This window comes from Podarcis filfolensis (genome assembly GCF_964270895.1).
Source record: "Podarcis filfolensis genome assembly, chromosome: 16".
Classification (NCBI taxonomy): Eukaryota; Metazoa; Chordata; class Lepidosauria; order Squamata; family Lacertidae; genus Podarcis; species Podarcis filfolensis.
This window is the reverse complement of record NC_139620.1, coordinates 33,162,367-33,180,407: the sequence shown is the minus strand read 5'-3', so window position 1 is coordinate 33,180,407 and position 18,041 is coordinate 33,162,367. Positions and strand designations below refer to the sequence as shown.

At 45.5% G+C, this 18,041-nt stretch overlaps 1 protein-coding gene and 1 long non-coding RNA gene across 6 annotated transcripts; both read left to right on the top strand.

The window, feature by feature from the left end:
• Window positions 1-2,383: 2,383 nt before the first annotated feature.
• Window positions 2,384-8,421, top strand: PUS1 (pseudouridine synthase 1). Its single transcript, XM_083590876.1, has 6 exons — window positions 2,384-2,676; window positions 3,436-3,675; window positions 4,408-4,545; window positions 4,924-5,026; window positions 6,702-7,399; window positions 7,650-8,421. The coding sequence occupies exons 1-6, from the start codon at window positions 2,584-2,586 to the stop codon at window positions 7,695-7,697; spliced, it is 1,320 nt and encodes a 439-aa protein (XP_083447002.1). The 5' UTR covers window positions 2,384-2,583; the 3' UTR covers window positions 7,698-8,421.
• A 2,047-nt stretch (window positions 8,422-10,468) lies between these two features.
• LOC310751419 lies at window positions 10,469-14,215 on the top strand. 5 transcript variants are annotated; one of them, XR_014542469.1, is made up of 3 exons: window positions 10,469-10,606; window positions 10,712-10,979; window positions 13,351-14,215. It is a non-coding gene; the product is annotated as an uncharacterized lncRNA (long non-coding RNA). The 5 variants fall into 5 exon arrangements; XR_014542470.1 differs by having other exon boundaries at window positions 10,496-10,606; window positions 10,716-10,979; XR_014542471.1 differs by having other exon boundaries at window positions 10,499-10,610.
• The last annotated feature ends 3,826 nt before the right edge of the window (window positions 14,216-18,041 follow it).

The following is an 18,041-nucleotide window of genomic DNA, read 5'->3' as shown; positions in this document are numbered from 1 at the left end:
ATACCTGCTTGTTTCCAAAGGAGTGCTAAAATCAATTAACAAGTCCTCAAAGAGGCAGGCCTGTTCCAGTCCCCACCTCAGATAGTCTCAAAGGGCGAGGAAGCCAGTGCAAATTTATCCGCAATTTCAGCAGAAGTTGTGTCTCAAGAGTGCAGCAGCTAACTTTTGGCTGACTAAAATTCTGGCACCTTGGCTGAGTGTCCTGGAGCATGCACAGAAATCCTTGACCTCCAAGGGGGATGTAGCATTTCAAAGACCGCAGGGCAAATGTGTTCCTGAGCATATGCAGAATCCTTTTCCTCTGGTGAGGTGTGGGGAACCTTTGGCCACCCCAGCTCTTGCTAGACTGCAACTCCCGTCAACTCCAGCAAGCAGGAGTTCAGCAACATCTGGAGGGCCAGAGGTTCCCCACACCTGAGCTAGGGACTGTGCAGGTATCTGTGGATTCTGGAGTCCCAGAATTTGCCTTAGGTATATTTTTTTCCATGGATGTTAGTGACTTCACCTGCCTGATGCTGCACAGGAGGTGACCTAGGATGAGATGGCTGGCAGGTACTCATGCTATGGCCTGGCTGACTTGCTTGCACAGTAAACGGGAGACGACTACTCAGTGTGTAATCTGATCACAGTGAAGAACGGTTGCAACTTCCCCAAATCTCTTGCTAAGCCCCAAAACTCTGTATTGCTGCGTCTGCCTGCTGGCGTTCACAGCAGAAAGCCATTCGTACTTCTGCCTCTGTTCTGGTCTCTGAATGGAAGCATGGTTCGTATCCCAGTACTGACACCAGTGTCTGTTGACCCTCAGCTGTGGATTCCAGAGTTTTGTAGGAATGGGTAACTTAGCAGTATTTCAAACAGCTCTTGTAAAGTTGGAAAGGACCACAAGGGTCATCTATTCCTGAAATGCAGGAATCCTTTTGCCCAACATGGCACAGCTTCCACCCTGGGATTAAGAGTCATGCTCTACAAACTGAGGCATATGTTCTGGTTTAAAATAAAAATAAATTCAGCTGATCTTAAGAAAGACCCTCAGCTGTGGATTGTTGGGTGACACTGCAGGGGTGTGTGTGAGAGAGTACAGATCCTCCAAGTGTCTCTACTTTCCAGGGACAGTCCTGGATTTACAGAAGCCATTCTGGTTTCTGATTTGATCCCGGAAAGTCCCACTTTTCCTTCGGACGCCCCTATTTTCATTGGAGAAATGTTGGAGGGTGTGGTATGATGTCCCTGTTTTCATCAGAGAAACGTTTTGAGGGAATGGAGTCATGCGATCCTGGAGCCAAGAAGATCGCGTAACTATGCAACCTTTAGAAGGCAGCTGAAGGCAGCCCTGTATAGGGAAATGCATAATGTTTTCTTATGTTTTTATGTATGTTGGAAGCCGCTCAGAGTGGCTCCGGCAGCCTTAGTCAGATGGGTGGGGTATAAATAAAATAATTATTATTATCATTATCATATTATATCATTAATATTATATTATTTTTATCATCAAATATTATTGTTATAAGAATTTTAAGGTCTTACATATATAAAATAAATGTTCATAAATGTACCAAGCACACACACACACACACACACACACATATACCACATGTCTGAAGCCCACAGAAAAAGTCCTGAAAGCCTTTTGTCCCTCCCAAATTTACCTCAAATATTGTCTCCCCATTGTCTTTTTGCCCACAAATCCTGTCTTAAGGGCACATTTAAGATTTCCGAAATTAAGTAGTTATCATCACAAAAGAATAGCCAGGCTCTCCAGGTAAACCCATCCACAGGTTTCCTGCTGGCCCCTTCTCTGATGTATGTATGATGTATTGGGGGTGGTCTTGGACTACACCCCTTCTGTGATGTATGTATGGGGGTGGTCTTGAGCACCAGGGCGGGGAATTTCAAAAGTTTCTTCGTATAGGAGTTTGCCCACCATTGTTCTGGGTCCCTCTCCCCCTTTGTGTGTGTGTGGGGGGGAGGGGGGAGCACCCTGCTGCAACAGCTTTAAGAAAGATCAGGCTTACGAGCTGCTTTGCTTTTTAACATTCTCTGCTTGGCCTCTGTTATTTCCTCCTACCGATAGAGAACCTACCAAAGGACTCTAGATGAGCTCTTGGGGACCCCATAAGACAAAAGGAGTTGTTCTTTTTCTTATAACAATATCATGGGATAGGACGTCCCTATTTTGCGTGGGAGAAACCCTGGAGGGTATCTGAGCGCGCAGCACCTTTGCAGACGCCGCTCCCCCGCCGCTTCGCTGGGGGGACGATGCCCGGGAGCGCGCATTCCCCCGCCCGCCCCGCGGCGCTCTCCCTCGCCCTCCCCGCCAGCTCCGGGCTCCTCCCCTTCGCGAAGCCGGCGCGCTGCTGCGCTCGGCCCCGTTCCGGCCCTCCGCGGCTGCCGTAGTCGGGTGCCTCCGCCGCCGCTGTCCTTTCCCTTCCCTTCGCTCCCACGTGGTTGCCGGGCAGGAGCAGCTGCGGCGGCGGAGTAAGTGGCCGGAGCGGCTCTTGGCGGAGGGCAGGCGCGGGGAGCGAGGGGATCCCTTGGTGGAGGAAGGAAGGAGAGGGAGAGGGACCCCGGCTGCGCCCCGCTCGTATGCCCTTCCTAGCCTGGCTGCGGTCGGGGCGCCTGGCCGCTCATTCCCTCGGGAGACCAGCCAGTGGCTGGCGGCTGAACGGCATGGCTAGCGTAGGTATCGCCTCTTGATCTTCGTCCAGGAAAGCTTCCTTACAATATGACTCTTATCAGCTGGCGCTTCTTAAGAAAGGAGTTCACTTTAGGGCGCGGAGCTAGCTCAGGACTGCAGCCTCTTGCAGGGTTTGAGAGGGGGGACCTGGAGATGCCACGGGGGGGGGGGGGCGTTCGGCATCATCGTCATCCTTGTTGTTACTCTGAATTAAATTTCTATACCGCCCTTCATCCGAAGATGACTGGGCGGTTTAGGAAGACACAAAGATTCATACGGTAATAACAAACCCAATCCATACAGAAAAAGAGATTCAGTGCAGATAAAAATCTTTTTATCTGCATGCTACAGCCTTTTCCTATGCAACGTGGTGTTTCTGTTGGTTTATATTCCGTTCTTTTTAAAAAAGTGTATTTTTACCTCTTCGTCCCCTGAATTGCAGGGATTATTCTGTTGTTAGTGCCGTTACCCGATCTTCAGAGATGTGCATTGTGAGCTGCGCTGAAGTTGCTCCTTTTAGCTCGTATGGCATTGCACTGAATGAGGATGTCTGTATACGTATCTATATGTGAAGCAGAATTAAAACGCCACCCAAACCCCCAGTAGCTCCTTTTGGACTTACTTGCTTGGTTGCCTTAAGAGAATTGTCTTTTGTCAGTTGATTTTGAGTGATCGATTCAATATCTGTGTAAACAAGGTTTCTATGGCTGACGTGCCCTTTAAATGAAGGACTTCGTTAGCTTTTGGATGATCTCTTCTAGTGCTTTGCAATGGCCGAGGAGTTGAGAACCGTGGCCGGCAACCAAGCCAAGAGGCTGAAGAGCAGCTGCAACAACATAGAGGAGGCAGCGGAAGAAGTTGGAAAGCAGGAGGAAAATGGGCATGAAACGAAACGGATCAAGACCAGTGGGGAGGAGGTGGAGGACGGGGTGAAGAGGTTCCCCAAAAGGAAGGTTGTGCTGCTGATGGCATATTCAGGGAAAGGCTATCATGGGATGCAGGTGAGTGGCTCAGGTACCTAAGCTTGGGGAGTGTTTGTGGAGTTGCCAGGCTAATCGGCCTTTGTTTAGGCATGTAGGTATGAGATGAGGATGGGGATTGGTGGTCTTGCTGCTGCTGCTCTGTTTTGCTCACCTATTTATTTATTTAAAGCGGTGGGGAACCACTGGCCCTCCAGATCTTTGAGGCTGGTAAGAATTATAGTCCAACAACATTTGGAGGGTCAAAGGCCCCCACCCCTGGGCTATGATTCTCACAGGTGAATACCACTGCTTCCCCCTGTGCTATAGGGAGCCTTCACTGCCTTTGAGACAGTAGAATTTGAACACAAGGCTCCAAAGCGGAAGAGAAGCAGGGCCACTTCCATCTCGCCTCCCTTGAGAGACCATGTGCCTTTGGGTCCCCTCTCTGCCACCACTTTTAAGACTTGGTGTCTGAGTTTGCTTTCCTCCCTTCTTCCTCTCCATTACTTTCCCTGCAAGTGCCATGTCTTCTAGATTGCAAATCTGAGGGCAGGGACTAGCCCACTACTGCTGTTTGCAAGTTCTTCCTTTTAGCTAAAGGGCAGGCTAAAGAAACCAGACCAGTTACCACGTTAACACCTTTCTTTGATCCATCCCAGGCGCTTGTACCTGGGCTGACTTCCGGATCCTTAGCTCATCCTTTGTAGCAGCCAGGCAGCTCCAGCTCTGGCGAGTGAGATGCATTCAATCTTTTCTTCTTTTTCATTCCAGCGCAATGTGGGGAATGCTCAGTTCAAGACGATTGAGGATGACTTGGTGACAGCCCTCATTCGATCAGGCTGCATCCCAGAGAACCACGGTGAAGACATGAAGAAGATGTCTTTCCAGAGATGCGCCCGGACAGACAAGGTGATGCGGTTTTGCGTGTGCGAATGGGAGTTTCAACAGCATGGAGTGTCAGCATTGTGGATTGCAGCCCTGGGGAGCTCCTGCCACACAGTTTAGAAAATACTGAGCTTGATGGGCCAATGGTCTGACTCTGTATAAGGCAGCTTCTTATGTTTCTATATGTGTCACCCTAACACATATGTAAGATACATGGTCCCCAGGTTATGGTTTGGCATAGAGACCCTTGCATTCTTCAACTCAGTTCCGTTTTGCTTGCTTTCAGATTATACTAACTTCCTGAATCCATGCTTAGGACCCTCAGCCCATCACTGTCTGATGGAGACTTTTCTGTTTCCCTCCCCACTGTTGATTTTAATCCCTACCTGTTGATCCACGCAGGGTGTATCTGCAGCTGGGCAGATCGTGTCGCTGAAGGTCTGGTTGATAGACGATATCTTGGAAAAGATAAACCACCATCTTCCTCCTCATATACGAATTCTAGGTAAGGGAGTAAATAACAGGAGCTTTTGGTTGTGGGCCTTGATCTTGGTGATCTCACCTTTCAATTTTCATAACCAGAGCAATAGGGATGAGCCCTTCTCGCCAGCTTGTAAATGCATAGGCGAGGTGGGCCTTGGTGTTGAGGGTGCTTTGAGTTAAGCTCTGTGACATCAGAAGACCCCTCCTGTCCCCCAGGTGCAGGAGTAGCCAACCTGGAGCCCTGCAGATGTTGGACTCCAGTGTCTATCAGCCCTAGCCAACATAATCAGTGGTTAAGGATGATGGGAGTTGTTATCCAACTACTTGACTACCTGGCTCTTCTGGATAGACTCCAGACGGGACCTACAATTAATTAGGAACAGCACGTTTCCTTATTGGTATACACATGAGAACAGGGCATTTTAGAGCTCGTTAGATGACCAAAATTCTTGCCAGCTTTCTTAAGAAATGCCTTTACTGAGTTGCGTTTCCAAGTGATGCCCGCCGCAGTCTTGGATGACCGCTATAACTAAGGTCCCATACACAGATAGACTTTGTATTTGTGGTCAACCACAGGTGAAAGACATCACTCATTATCTGTTAACCTGCCTCTTATATAGGTTTCTGAAACCTTGGTTCTGAGGGACAGCTCAGTCGGTAGAGCATGAGACTCTTAATGTCAGGGTTGTGCATTTGAGCCCTCTCCTGGGCGAACAGTTCCTGCAATACAGGGGGTTGGACTAGATGATCCTCGTGATCTTTTCCAACTCTACAATTTTATGATTCTGTAAAAGCATCATGGCAGAAAGGGTTTGGTTTGAGTGACAGTAATACCTTTGTAACGCACAAAGTAACCTTTTCTGCATCGTTTACAAAAAAATATCAGGAAAAGGGGGTTCAATAAAATCACTATACATTGTTTCGGTGATTCGGAGGTTTAATCTCTTACATCATGGAAGTCCGCTTATATTATGTAGGTGTGTGTGTGTGTGTGTGTGTGTGTGTGTATTGCATTATTTTATTAATCCTATTGCTGCAAGTTTGTCATGGCCTTTGGCTAGAACAATAAACTTCTGAACTGGCTCCCCATGGCCCTGGAAGGTTAGCAGAGGCAGGGTCTTTGGCAAGCACAATTTTTTTGCTTTTCTTCACCAGTACCAATGTTCCCTATGACCTGGGGTGAGTTAGCATTTTTAAAGTAGGCCCTTACACTTAGATGGGAGAAGCTTATGTGCCAGGCCAAAATGATATAATTGCTGATTGTGGAAAGTGAACAGTGCAGCAGCCAAGACAGGCCCCAAGTTGTGCCAGACATGATGCACATCCTTGTGTGGTCAGTTCCACACACACACACACACACCCTGCCAATGGAATGTGAATAGTTTTGCCACCTGTACATTTTGAAGCCTCGGTGTACTGAGAAATTTGAGAGTTCCATTAAGCCAAAACTGTGGACCCCTGAACCTAAAGCAGGCCTGGGGGAGCCTGTGATCCTTCTGATGTTGGGACTCCAGCTCCCATCGTCCTCTGCAAGGATGGACAGTGGTCAAGGATGATGGGAGCTGAGCTTCAGTGACATTCGGAGGGTTACAAGTTTCCCCCCATCCCTGCGGTGAAGTATCCTGGGTCCACGGTTCAGCTGAAACTTGATGGGATTGTACAGACCCTGTTAATAGAACGTGCGTGTTTTAATCTAGGACTGAAACGGGTCACAGGAGGATTCAATTCCAAGAACAAATGCGATGCCCGGACATACTCTTACATGCTGCCAACTTTTGCCTTGGCACACAAAGACTGCGACCTTCAGGATGACACGTACCGCCTGAGCACGAAGACGCTGGAGACCGTCAACAGCCTTCTGGCTTGCTACAAGGGGACACACAACTTCCACAACTTCACCTCTCAGAAGGGGCCCAAAGACCCCAGCGCCAAACGCTACATCATGGAAATGTACTGCGAGGAGCCCTTTGTGAGGGAAGGCATGGAGTTCGCCGTGATCAAGGTGAAAGGGCAAAGCTTCATGATGCACCAGATCCGGAAGATGATTGGGCTGGTGATCGCCATTGTGAAGGGCTTCGCTTCCGAGGCCATTATGGAGCGTTGCTGGGGGGAGGAGAAGGTGGACGTCCCCAAAGCCCCGGGGCTGGGCCTGGTTTTGGAGCGGGTTCACTTTGAAAAGTACAATAAACGTTTTGGGAATGATGGGCTCCACGAGGCCCTGGAGTGGGTGGAAGAAGAAGAAAAGATTGCTGCTTTTAAAGAGCAACACATCTACCCCACAATCATAAGCACGGAGAAAGAAGAGAAGTCCATGGGGTGTTGGGTGGAGACACTCTCCAACCACGACTTCAATTCCACTGTCTCGAGGGCACCGGTGGACAACAGGGATTCGAAGGTAACCCAGTTGGTGGCCATCACTGCATTCCAAAGTTTAACTATGCGCAGTGTGAAAAAGTGTTTCTTCCATCTGTCGTGAATCTTGTAACATGTAGCTTCATTGTTTTTCCATGAGTTCAAGTGCTATGAGAGTGGGAGGAAAACCTTCCTGGATCCACTTTCTCCATGCATTCCATAATTTAAAAACCCGTGTTTGTGAATGCCACTGACAGTTGTGACTACTCTGTTTCTTTATCTCCTTTTTCCAGAGTGATGATCCTGAGGGCAGCGATGGATGCGGAGATGACTCGGACTGAATTGAAATCCAGAGGGCAGAAATATAACAGCACGTGGGTTGCCCCACACTGTTCTGGGAATCTTCTGCTCCATAACCTTGGGGTTGTCTCTCAACTGGTGGTGTTTATCTGCTTGGGTGATGAGCATTGCCCACCAGGCCAAGCTGTGGGAGGAGGAAAAAAAGGAACTTTAGAGCAACTTTGTCTACAGTTACTGGGTGGGAAATAATGTCAGCTGGAGCCAATAGTGCATTAATTATGCTTTACAAAAGAATTATGTCATTTTTACTGTGTCCAATGCACAATACAAAGTAATTAATAATGGGACTCTTAAGACAATGGAAAGGTTTTTTAAATATCATTTCCCCCTCCTTTTTAAAATGAAGGCCAAAGTTTCTTCCTCCTTTCTTTTGGGCTTTTTCTGATTGTACTTCATTCCAGCTCAGCTTGCGGAAGGAGAGACACCCTCTTCCTTTCCTTAGATTGCCATGTCTTTGCCTCTGGTGTTCCAAGAGACAAAATAGTTTCTCTGAACAAAATCTGACTGTGGAATATCAAACTTTTCGCTTTCTCTCCTTTAAAAAATGAGCTACTTGTATCAGGGGGCTTTAAAAAGAAAAAATTGCCTCTGGTTTTTGTTTTCTTTTTTGAAAATAAAATAAAGACTTCTCGTGGCGCAATTAGAAAAGAAAAATCATACCTACGTTTTCTGTGTACGAAATAAAAGAGCTTAAGATTGTGAGAAGAGCCATCATCCTGTTTTTCCTGTGGCCAGCCAGACTCTTTTGGGAAGTTTGAAAGTAGGACCCGAATGCAACAACACTCTCTCCATTTCTGATTCCTAAAAACTGGTACCCAGCAACACATTGCCTCTGACAAAGAAGGGAGAACATGGCCATGACACGTGTGTGTAATAATAGTAACAATGGGATGCTTTCCTGCCCTGATCCTAGGTCTGCAATCATATAGTCATATAGGTCAGTGACTATGGGGTCATAGTTCTGTGTGGATCTCCCCTTCATGGGCAGAGAGGGGAAGTTGCATCTGGAACGACAGGTGCCTCCATCTTCCTTTACTTCATCAGATGAACACCACATCATCTTTAAAGTGGGGTACATGGTTCTCCTCCCTCCAAGTTAAATTGTTGCAACAATGCTGAGAGACAGTGACTGGCCCAAGGACACAGTGTGCTTCGTGGCTTGAGTGCAGATTAGGACCCTGTTTTCCTAGATCCTAGTTCAGCATCCTAACCGCTACACCGCACAGGCTCTCAGTGGGATCTTGCTTCAATACTGGCAATGGGGCAGCTTCCTCCTTGACACCTGAAGGCAGAAGGCTTTGCACACACTTTGTGACTGTATCATTAACTGCTAAGCTGCACCGGTCATATACACATAGCACTCTTACACAACCTGCACAGACACCCTAAGAAGAATACTGAGAACCAGTGCTCCCCCCCCAAAAAAAATGTTTAGGGGTGCTCTCATTTTCCTACTCATATTGAAATACTGTCCCTCAATGAGACGAAACTTAGATTCACAAAATGTTTAGGGGTATGCGTCCCCCCACCCAGAAAAAAACACTGCTGAGAACTGTAGTTTACCCCACAGTGCTACAGTTCCCAGGATTCTTTTGTACGGCGGGGTGTATGTGCTTTAAGATTGTGCTTTGCAGGCAGCCAAAATATGTTTTCTCATTTATATGTGCAACTTTCACTTCAGAGGAGGTAGGGATCTGTGTCTGAAAGTGAAGTGTGGTGTCGTGGTTTAGGCTAGGTTTGCAGAGGCCCACGTTTAAACTGTTCTTTGGCCAGCGACTCTACTGAATGGTTCGGGGGTGATTGCTATTTCTCAGCCTGGACTTCCTCACTGAGTTGTTGTGGAGCACAGAGTTGATGGTAGTAAAGCAGGGGGTGGGGAGCAATTAATGGTCCACCTTGAAAGTTTGCTTTTCAAAGATTTCCCAAGCAGCCTCACAATAATTACAACTCCCATGGTTCTCTCTCTGTGAAATAGCCCTGTCAGTTGTTTTTCATCTGAATATATACTACAGCAGGCATTCAGTTGCTGCCAGGTTTGTTTATTATGCATTAAAGAGATTTATATCCTGCCTTTCCTCATAAGGAGCTCAAGGCAACTTATACTGTATAGTTTTTAATAGATTATAAATATCTATATGGTTTCAATTGTATCAATGTTTGATACTTTTAAAAAAAGTTTTGTTCTGTGTTTTTAGAAGTTTTTTTTTTTTGTCTGTAAGCAGCCTTGAGTCTGTCAGGGTTTAAACAAACGTATGCATGCATGTATGTATGTAATAATATGGTTCCTATTTCTTCCCTCACAAGAATTCTGCTGGGTAGGCTCAGGCTACACTGACAGAAAGCAGCTGGCTCCAGGTCACCTTAAGCCTCTGCCTTAGCCCAACAGCCTTAACAGCTGCACCTCAGTAGTGTAAAAGCCAGTTCTGAGAGGAATGGGAATTTAGTGTGTGTGCGGGGGTGACTTGTGACGTAATATGACGTCTCAAACGTCATGGTTCATGGCTTCCGATCCGTCATGCATCTTGGGAAAGAGAACGCGCTTCGCATTTGACCCTCCTTATTGCGTCCCTGCTGGGTTACCGTACCCTTACTCGCCCGCCCGCCCGTCCCGCTATTTGCTGAGCTTGTGATAGGCGGGCTGCTCTAACAGTCACTACCGCTTGCCCAATACCGCGAGAGCTCTCGCGCGGCGCCGGCCAATGGCACCTTCAGCTCGCGCAGCCCCGCCTTCCCAAGCTCGCGATAGTATCTTGTGGAAGGGGAGAGCTTGCGCGCGCGCCCTCCCCCCTACGGTGTCCTTCAAATGGCATCGCCCACCGTGGATCCTCCGCGAGGCGGTGGCAGGAGAGACCAAATGCAATCTTTCGAGAGGGGTGAGCCTGTTTAATGGGTAGGTAGGCTTTGTGCAAGGGCGGGGGAGGTATTTAACGTTAGATACTGAGGTGGTATTAGCATTATTAGCTCGACTGCCTATTATTTTCTTTTCCCTCGGCAGGAAGGTGTGGGGGGACGGACATACACGACTTCTGCAGTTGGTATGGAGCAGGCTGAAGTTCCACCGGGAGAGTTTCCCCCCAGCCTTGCATTCACTACCCAGAGGACACGAAGTGGCACAGAAGCGAAGATGTAACCTGCTGTTGGAGGCCGCCTTCTCTTCTGTCTTAATCAGGATCTCTGTTGGGGCCTTCTGCGTGCAAAGCAGGTGCATTCCCACCGAGCTGCTGTCCTTTCTGCCTGGTGCTTTTAAAAATGCAATAAGAGAGGTAAAGTGATTGAAGGAAGCGATCAAAACCACATATGTGTGCACGTGATGGTGGCCTCAATATCTTTATTCCTTGCAGCATTCCAGTGTGGTGGTTGTATAAACTAACAGCACTGAATTTTGAATTGCATTTTGTTATGTTTCTGTATACGCTGGAAGCTACCCAGAGGGGCTGGGGCGACCCGGTCACATGGGCAGGGTACAAATAATAAAATTATTACTATTATGGTAATATAATTGAAATATACTCAGAGTCGCAAAGTGATTTCATGCTCTTTATTCAGCTCATAGTGGTGAGGAGGAATGAATCAAAGTCCCCTCAAAGTATCTGCTTTATATACATTATTTACACAATGGGCTGCACATGATTGGCTAATTCCGGAATTCTACTGTAAGCCAATCAGGTTGTGGATTCACTTCTATCTGGAGCATGATTGGGTGGTTCCTGCCAACCAATCATACTGCTGCATTGTTCTAGGACCAATCAGACTGCTGCATTCTGAATCCTATTGTTCTAGGACCAATCAGACTGCTGCCTTTTGGATCCTATTGTTCTAGGACCAATCAGACTGCTGCAGTTTGGATCCTATTCAACTCAGTACATAACAATAATCTACCGGTACTGTGGTGGGTAATTAGTCTTGAGCGTCTGTTTTAGCACTTGTTTTCCTCTACCTTACTCCAGAGGCTCTCTGACCAGTAGAGTGCTTTGGCATTGCCTGAGGATATATTGAAATCATGCTCATATCCCTCCCCAGTAGGATGTTTGGTTCCCATTGGGGTCTACAATTTGAGCAAACATTCATCTGATGGTAGGTACTTACAAGACTCTGGGCGCAGGCATGACGCGGCACATGTACAGAATGCATACAGTGGTACTTTGGTTTACAAACTTAATCCATTCCGGAGGTCCGTTCTTACACTGAAGCCGTTCTTAAACTGAGGCGCGCTTTCCCTAATGAGGCCTCCCGCTGCCAGTGCCCTTCCACTGTTCATTGACCGAGGTAAAGTTCGCTAACCGGAACAATACTTCTGGTTTTGCGGAGTTCGTGACCCGAATAGTCCGTTAACAGGACTGTTCGTAGACCGAGGTACCGCTGTATTGGCAAATTACGGCGATGGATTGCAGCTTTACAGCATACCCAACCTCTCTGTGAGCAAAATCGGGGGAAGGGGCATGAGATCTGGGGCTTAGCAAAAAAGTACTCTTTAATAATTATCCCACATCTTTGCAGTTGGTGGTGGTTGCCAGGTTGGCTGACTGCCTTTGAGTGTAGCGGGTTGAAAAGTTGATTGGTTTATTTAATGCAGCTTTGTAAGGAAGCCCATGATAGCTGATTAGCTTAAAGCAGGCATAGGCAAACTCGGCCCTCCATATGTTTTGGGACTACAACTCCCATCATCCCTGACCACTGGTCCTGTTAACTAGGGATCATGGGAATTGTAGTCCCAAAAACATAGAGGGCCGAGTTTGCCTACGCCTGGCTTAAAGGCTAGCAGAACAATCTGCAAAGAGGCTACTGTAGTGTGTTTTCATACTGGCTGCAGAGGAAGGTGACATCCATTTAAGTCATACTTGGATAAGAAGAACCATTTAAATAAATGTGCTTAAATGGGTCTACTCTGAGCATGAGTTACATTGTATACTGCAAGTGTCCCTGCCCAATCCGGTAGAGATGATATGATAGTGAAAAAGAGAAGAGGAGCACCAGAGTAGCAGGAAAATTCAGGCACTAATTCTTCATAGAGTATTCCCCAGTATCAACCGTATTGGGTCCTAAGATTGGCAGGGGATGCCCTGATGGTGCTGCTGCCACTGGATGTTGCCCAGCTGGTGTTGACCTATGTCAGGGCCTTTTCAGTGGTGGTTTCCCATTTGTGGAATGCCCTCCGTGGTGAAACACATCTGTATCCCTCATTATTCACTTTCATGAGGAATTTAAAGATATTCTTGTTTACCCAGGCACTTGATGACTGAAAGATACTGTTCCTGGCAACCATGAAAATGATTAGCTTCAAGAGTATGTGATTGTTTTTAGACAACTTTTTAATTTTACTTTTAGTTGAATTGTTTTATGACTTTTCTGTGTCCTGCTGCCCTAGGGAGATAAATTTAATAAATGAATACATAAAGTTATATATGTTTATTTTCTTTATTAAATATCTATTCTGCCCTTCATTTGAGGATCAAACAGCAGTTTACAATAAAACCCCCCCACAAAAATACATACCATAGTAACAAAAAGAAACAATACCCCACAGTTTAAAAGGCCATAGATTTATTTTTATATGGAGACAAAAAAATGTGTTTTGATTTTTTGTTCATATATAGTTAATACTCTTCTGTTGTTTTTTAATTATTATTTCTTTAGGCACTTTGATCACAGCTGCGGTATCCATGCTGAAGAGAGATTGTGGCTCAGCATCATGTTCAGCCATAGCAACCCTTTAATATGAGTGGACTCATTCTGCAGTTAAGCCAAGTTTCTAACACACCTGCTAGAAATGGAACTTCCTGGCAGCATCTAAATTCTGAAGTTTGTGAAAGGAACTGTTCTTGTAATTAGTGCTGTTCAAGCCAAGCAGCTGTAAATAATTTGTATGCATCTAAGGCATTACCTATAGGGATGCGGGTGGCGCTGTGATCTAAACCACAGAGCCTAGGGCTTGCTAATCAGAAGGTCGGTGGTTCGAATTCCCGCAACGGGGTGAGCTCCTGTTGTTCAGTCCCAGCTCCTGCCCCCCTAGCAGTTTGAAAGCACGTCAAGTGCAAGTAGATAAATATGTACCGCTCTGGCAGGAAGGTAAACGGCATTTCCGTGCACTGCTCTGGTTTGCCAGAAGCGGCTTAGTTATGCTGGCCACATGACCCAGAAGCTGTCTGCGGACAAACACCAGCTCCCTTGGCCAGTAAAGCAAGATGAGCACCGCAACCCCCGAGTCGCCCGCGACTGGACCTAATTGTCAGGGGTACCTTTACCTTTAAGGCATTACCTATTAATGTTCATATTTTTCATTCATCTACACTTTATTAGATATTTATTTAGATATAGATACATATATAATTTCTGAACTTTGAAGTCCAAGATGGTGCTTTTTAATTTTTTTAATGCTGTGTCTGATGTAATAAAGTAGATCATTCTTTGTTAATTGAATACAGGAATAAAAAGTTTGATAGTTATTCATATTGAATATTATATTAATATATTATTAAATAAAGCATACCTTTGCACAATTCTCCTTGAGTCTTTGATATTTTCCTCATCTCATCCTGTTCATTAATATTATGAATCCATTTCCTGTTTTTGTCTTTATGCCAGGCCTTGATTTAGTTAGTTTTTCTGCTAATATAAAAATGCAAACTTTATTATACCAAGCTTCTAATGATGGATCTTTAGAGTATTTCCAGCATTTTTCAACCAGTAAATACCATGATACCCTGATAAAAACAAGAAGAAGCATTTCCTTATATAGGATGTGGACATTTTGACAATGAAAGATTTGATAATGATACTAATTTTGGAGCCATCTGTATTTCCTTCTTTACAATAAGACTACAGTATTTTTTAAAGATGCCCTGTCAAAACCCATGCACATATTGGCATTCCCAGCATATAATAATAATAATAATAAATTTTATTTATATCCCGCCCTCCCCAGCCGAAGCTGGGCTCAGGGCGGCTAACAACAATCAAAATAATCCAACATTCTAAAAACATTCATTATTATAAAATTAATTAAAATCAAATTAAAATCAAATTGATGGCAACCATTAAGCAAAATTCTGTGCAGATTGCCAGAGGAGGGGGTCAGGCTGCGCCCTGACCAAAGGCCTGGTGGAGCAGGTCTGTCTTGCAGGCCCTGCGGAAAGATGTCAGGTCCCACAGGGCCCTAGTCTCTTGTGACAGAGCGTTCCACCAGATTGGAGCCGCGGCCGAGAAAGCCCTGGCTCTAGTTGAGGCCAGCCTAACCTCTCTGTGGCCTGGGATCTTCAGGATGTTTTTATTTGCAGACCGTAAATTTCTCTGTGGGACATACCAGGAGAGGCGGTCCCGTAGGTACGAGGGTTCTAGGCCGTATAGGGCTTTAAAGGTTAAAACCAGCACCTTAAACCTGATCCTATACTCCACCGGGAGCCAGTGCAGCTGGTATAGTACTGGATGAATGTGGTCTCGCAGCGAAGACCCCATAAGGAGTCTCGCCGCGGCATTCTGCACTCGCTGGAGTTTCTGGGTCAGTCTCAAGGGCAGCCCCACATAGAGCGAGTTACAATAATCCAGTCTGGAGGTGACCGTCGCGTGGATCACAGTGGCTAGGTCAGGGCGAGAGAGATAAGGAGCCAACTGCTTAGCTTGGCGGAGATGAAAAAATGCCGCCTTTGTTATAGCTGTAATCTGCGCCTCCATAGAGAGGGAGGTATCGAAGATTACACCCAAACTCTTAACGGACGATGCTGGCACTAACTGCACCCCCGCAAGAGATGGGAGTTGCCCCCTCAATCCCATATCGCTCCGTCCCAGCCAGAGGACCTCTGTCTTCGAAGGATTTAACTTCAACCGGCTCCCACGTAACCATCCAGCCACAGCTTCCAGACATCTGGTCAGTGTGTCTGGGACCGAGTCAGGATGGCCACCCATCAACAGATAGAGTTGGGTGTCATCGGCATACTGATGGCAACCCAGCCCAAAACTCCGGACGAGGGGGCGCATAAAGATGTTAAAAAGCATCGGGGAGAGAATCACACCCTGAGGCACTCCACACACCAAGGAGTGGCGCGAAGACAATTCCCCCCCAAGCGCCACCCTCTGTCCCCGACCAGAGAGAAACGAGCGCAGCCATTGGAGGAAATATGTAGGAAATATGCCTCCCATCCCTCCAACAAGTTTTGTGCCCATTATTCTTTTAAACTTTGGGCTGTTCCCATTGTCCCATTGTAAATGTTTGATGCCATAACTTTCATTGTAAAGTCAAAAGCATCAATTGGTCAAATCCTGTTAAAAGACCTAATAGCCTGATTCCTGCTATTTTGGTTTTAGATAAAGAAAAGACTGACGTAACTGGGACCAGTTTACTCATATCGTACCCAAGTTGACCTAATTTGGGAGCTGCCCCTTCAAAAAGATCATGTATAGAAACTATGTCCCACATTTGCCACTGGCTTAAGTATTTAATTTTGCTCCTTCAAAAAAAAAAAAAAAGCAATTATTTAAATGGAGTAACAGGAAAGAAAATGGAGTTTACTCTGTCAGGAGTTCAGCCTACACTCGAGTAGGATCCCGGCAGAGACACATGCCTGACTGGCATGTTCCCTCCCTCCTGGTCTTTCGTTCGGGAGCTTCAAAAGCTTTCTTCAGCCCGAACATCACAGCAACCGATGCCAACCGACACAGGCACACTTAGGGATCCGCAGAGTTTGCACATGGCTTGCGTGACAGACCTCAGCAACTCAGCATTTTGGCTAATCTACTTTATTTACATATAAGCACACACGGACCACTGCAACATGGCTCCCTCTCTCTAGCATCAGACAGCAAAAAGAAAAAGGACAATAGTCCCACTTCACGGAACACGGTAACACAAACATCCTGCCTTCGCCAGGAATTCTAACATACTCTGCCCCCCTCCCAGGCTATAAGCATGTAACTGAGGGAGGGATTATCTGTAGTTTCTGGATTCCACCCCCCCCCCCAAAAAAATTTGTAAGGTAAACTGCACTGCCCTGTACTTAGTTAAATCCTCCAGGGAGACTCACCAGGTACCATAATTGTATACTGTACAGTGTTTTTCTTCTGGGGAAAAAGTTCTGGAAATACCTATCCTTCAGTACCCCCAGAAGAAAAGCACTGATATACAGTTTTAGGTGCCAGACTTTTGGCTCTGAATTCTGTGGCCTCCTTTTGAGTGGCTGGGAAGTTTCAATCTTGCCTTGTTTTTAAAGGATTGCCTTTCAGATTTTTCTTTGTTTTTCTTCGATGCCGGTTTTGAGTTATAATATAATAATGATAAAAAAATATTATTTATACCCCGCCTATCTGGCTGGGTTTCCCCAGCCACTCTGGGCGGCTTTGGGTTATCACAGTAAAAAAGAAAGAAAGATGAATAAATCCAATAAATAAAAATAATTGAGAATTTATTATTCTCCCCATTTCTTTTAGTGGATTTAGCCATCGGTTTTCAATGTTCTTTTTTTAAAAAAAATAATATTTATTAACAGTTTAAAGACTATAAAAGAAAGAAAAAGAATTCAACAAAACAATACAATACAATACAAAAACAAAAACACTACGTAACACTGACACTAAAACATTGAATTAACAAAACACAACAAACACAATTTAAAACACATCCATAATTTCAGTATCTTTCATTCACATGTTTCCACGACCTCCTCACACCTCCTTTTTGTATTCCACTTCAATTAACTGTTTCAGCAAATCCTTTGCATCTTCCTCAGTTTTCTGTCCTGTAATTTACCTTAACTTATTCTAACCTTATTTTTTCCCCTTTAATACATTAAAAATCTATTTATACTTAATTCCTTATAACCTTTCTGCTAAAGCCATATAACTTCATTCCAACATTTTTCTAGCATTCATTAGTTTTACAGTATTTCTGTAAATAATCTTTGAATTTTTTCCAATCTTCTTCTACCGACTCTTCTCCCTGGTCTCGGATTCTGCCAGTCATTTCCGCCAGTTGCATATAGTCCATCAACTTCATCTGCCATTCTTCCCGGGTGGGTAAATCTTGTGTCTTCCAATACTTCGCGATAAGTATTCTTGCTGCTGTTGTTGCATACATAAAAAAAGTTCTGTCCTTCTTTGGCACCAATTGGCCGACCATGCCCAGGAGAAAGGCCTCTGGTTTCTTCAGGAAGGTATATTTAAATACCTTTTTCATTTCATTATAAATCATCTCCCAGAATGTCTTAATCCTTGGGCATGTCCACCAAAGGTGAAAGAATGTACCTTCAGTCTCATTACATTTCCAACATTTATTGTCAGGTAAATTATAAATTTTTGCAAGCTTGACTGGTGTCATGTACCACCTATAAATCATTTTC

Bases quoted from the DNA above. Each gene is read 5' to 3' on its own strand.
- PUS1 (XM_083590876.1), top strand. From the start codon at position 2,584: ATGCCCTTCCTAGCCTGGCTGCGGTCGGGGCGCCTGGCCGCTCATTCC. The intron at 2,677-3,435 runs GTAGGTATCGCC...GATCTCTTCTAG, and splicing joins GGCTGAACGGCATGGCTAGC to TGCTTTGCAATGGCCGAGGA. The intron at 7,400-7,649 runs GTAACCCAGTTG...TCCTTTTTCCAG, and splicing joins TGGACAACAGGGATTCGAAG to AGTGATGATCCTGAGGGCAG.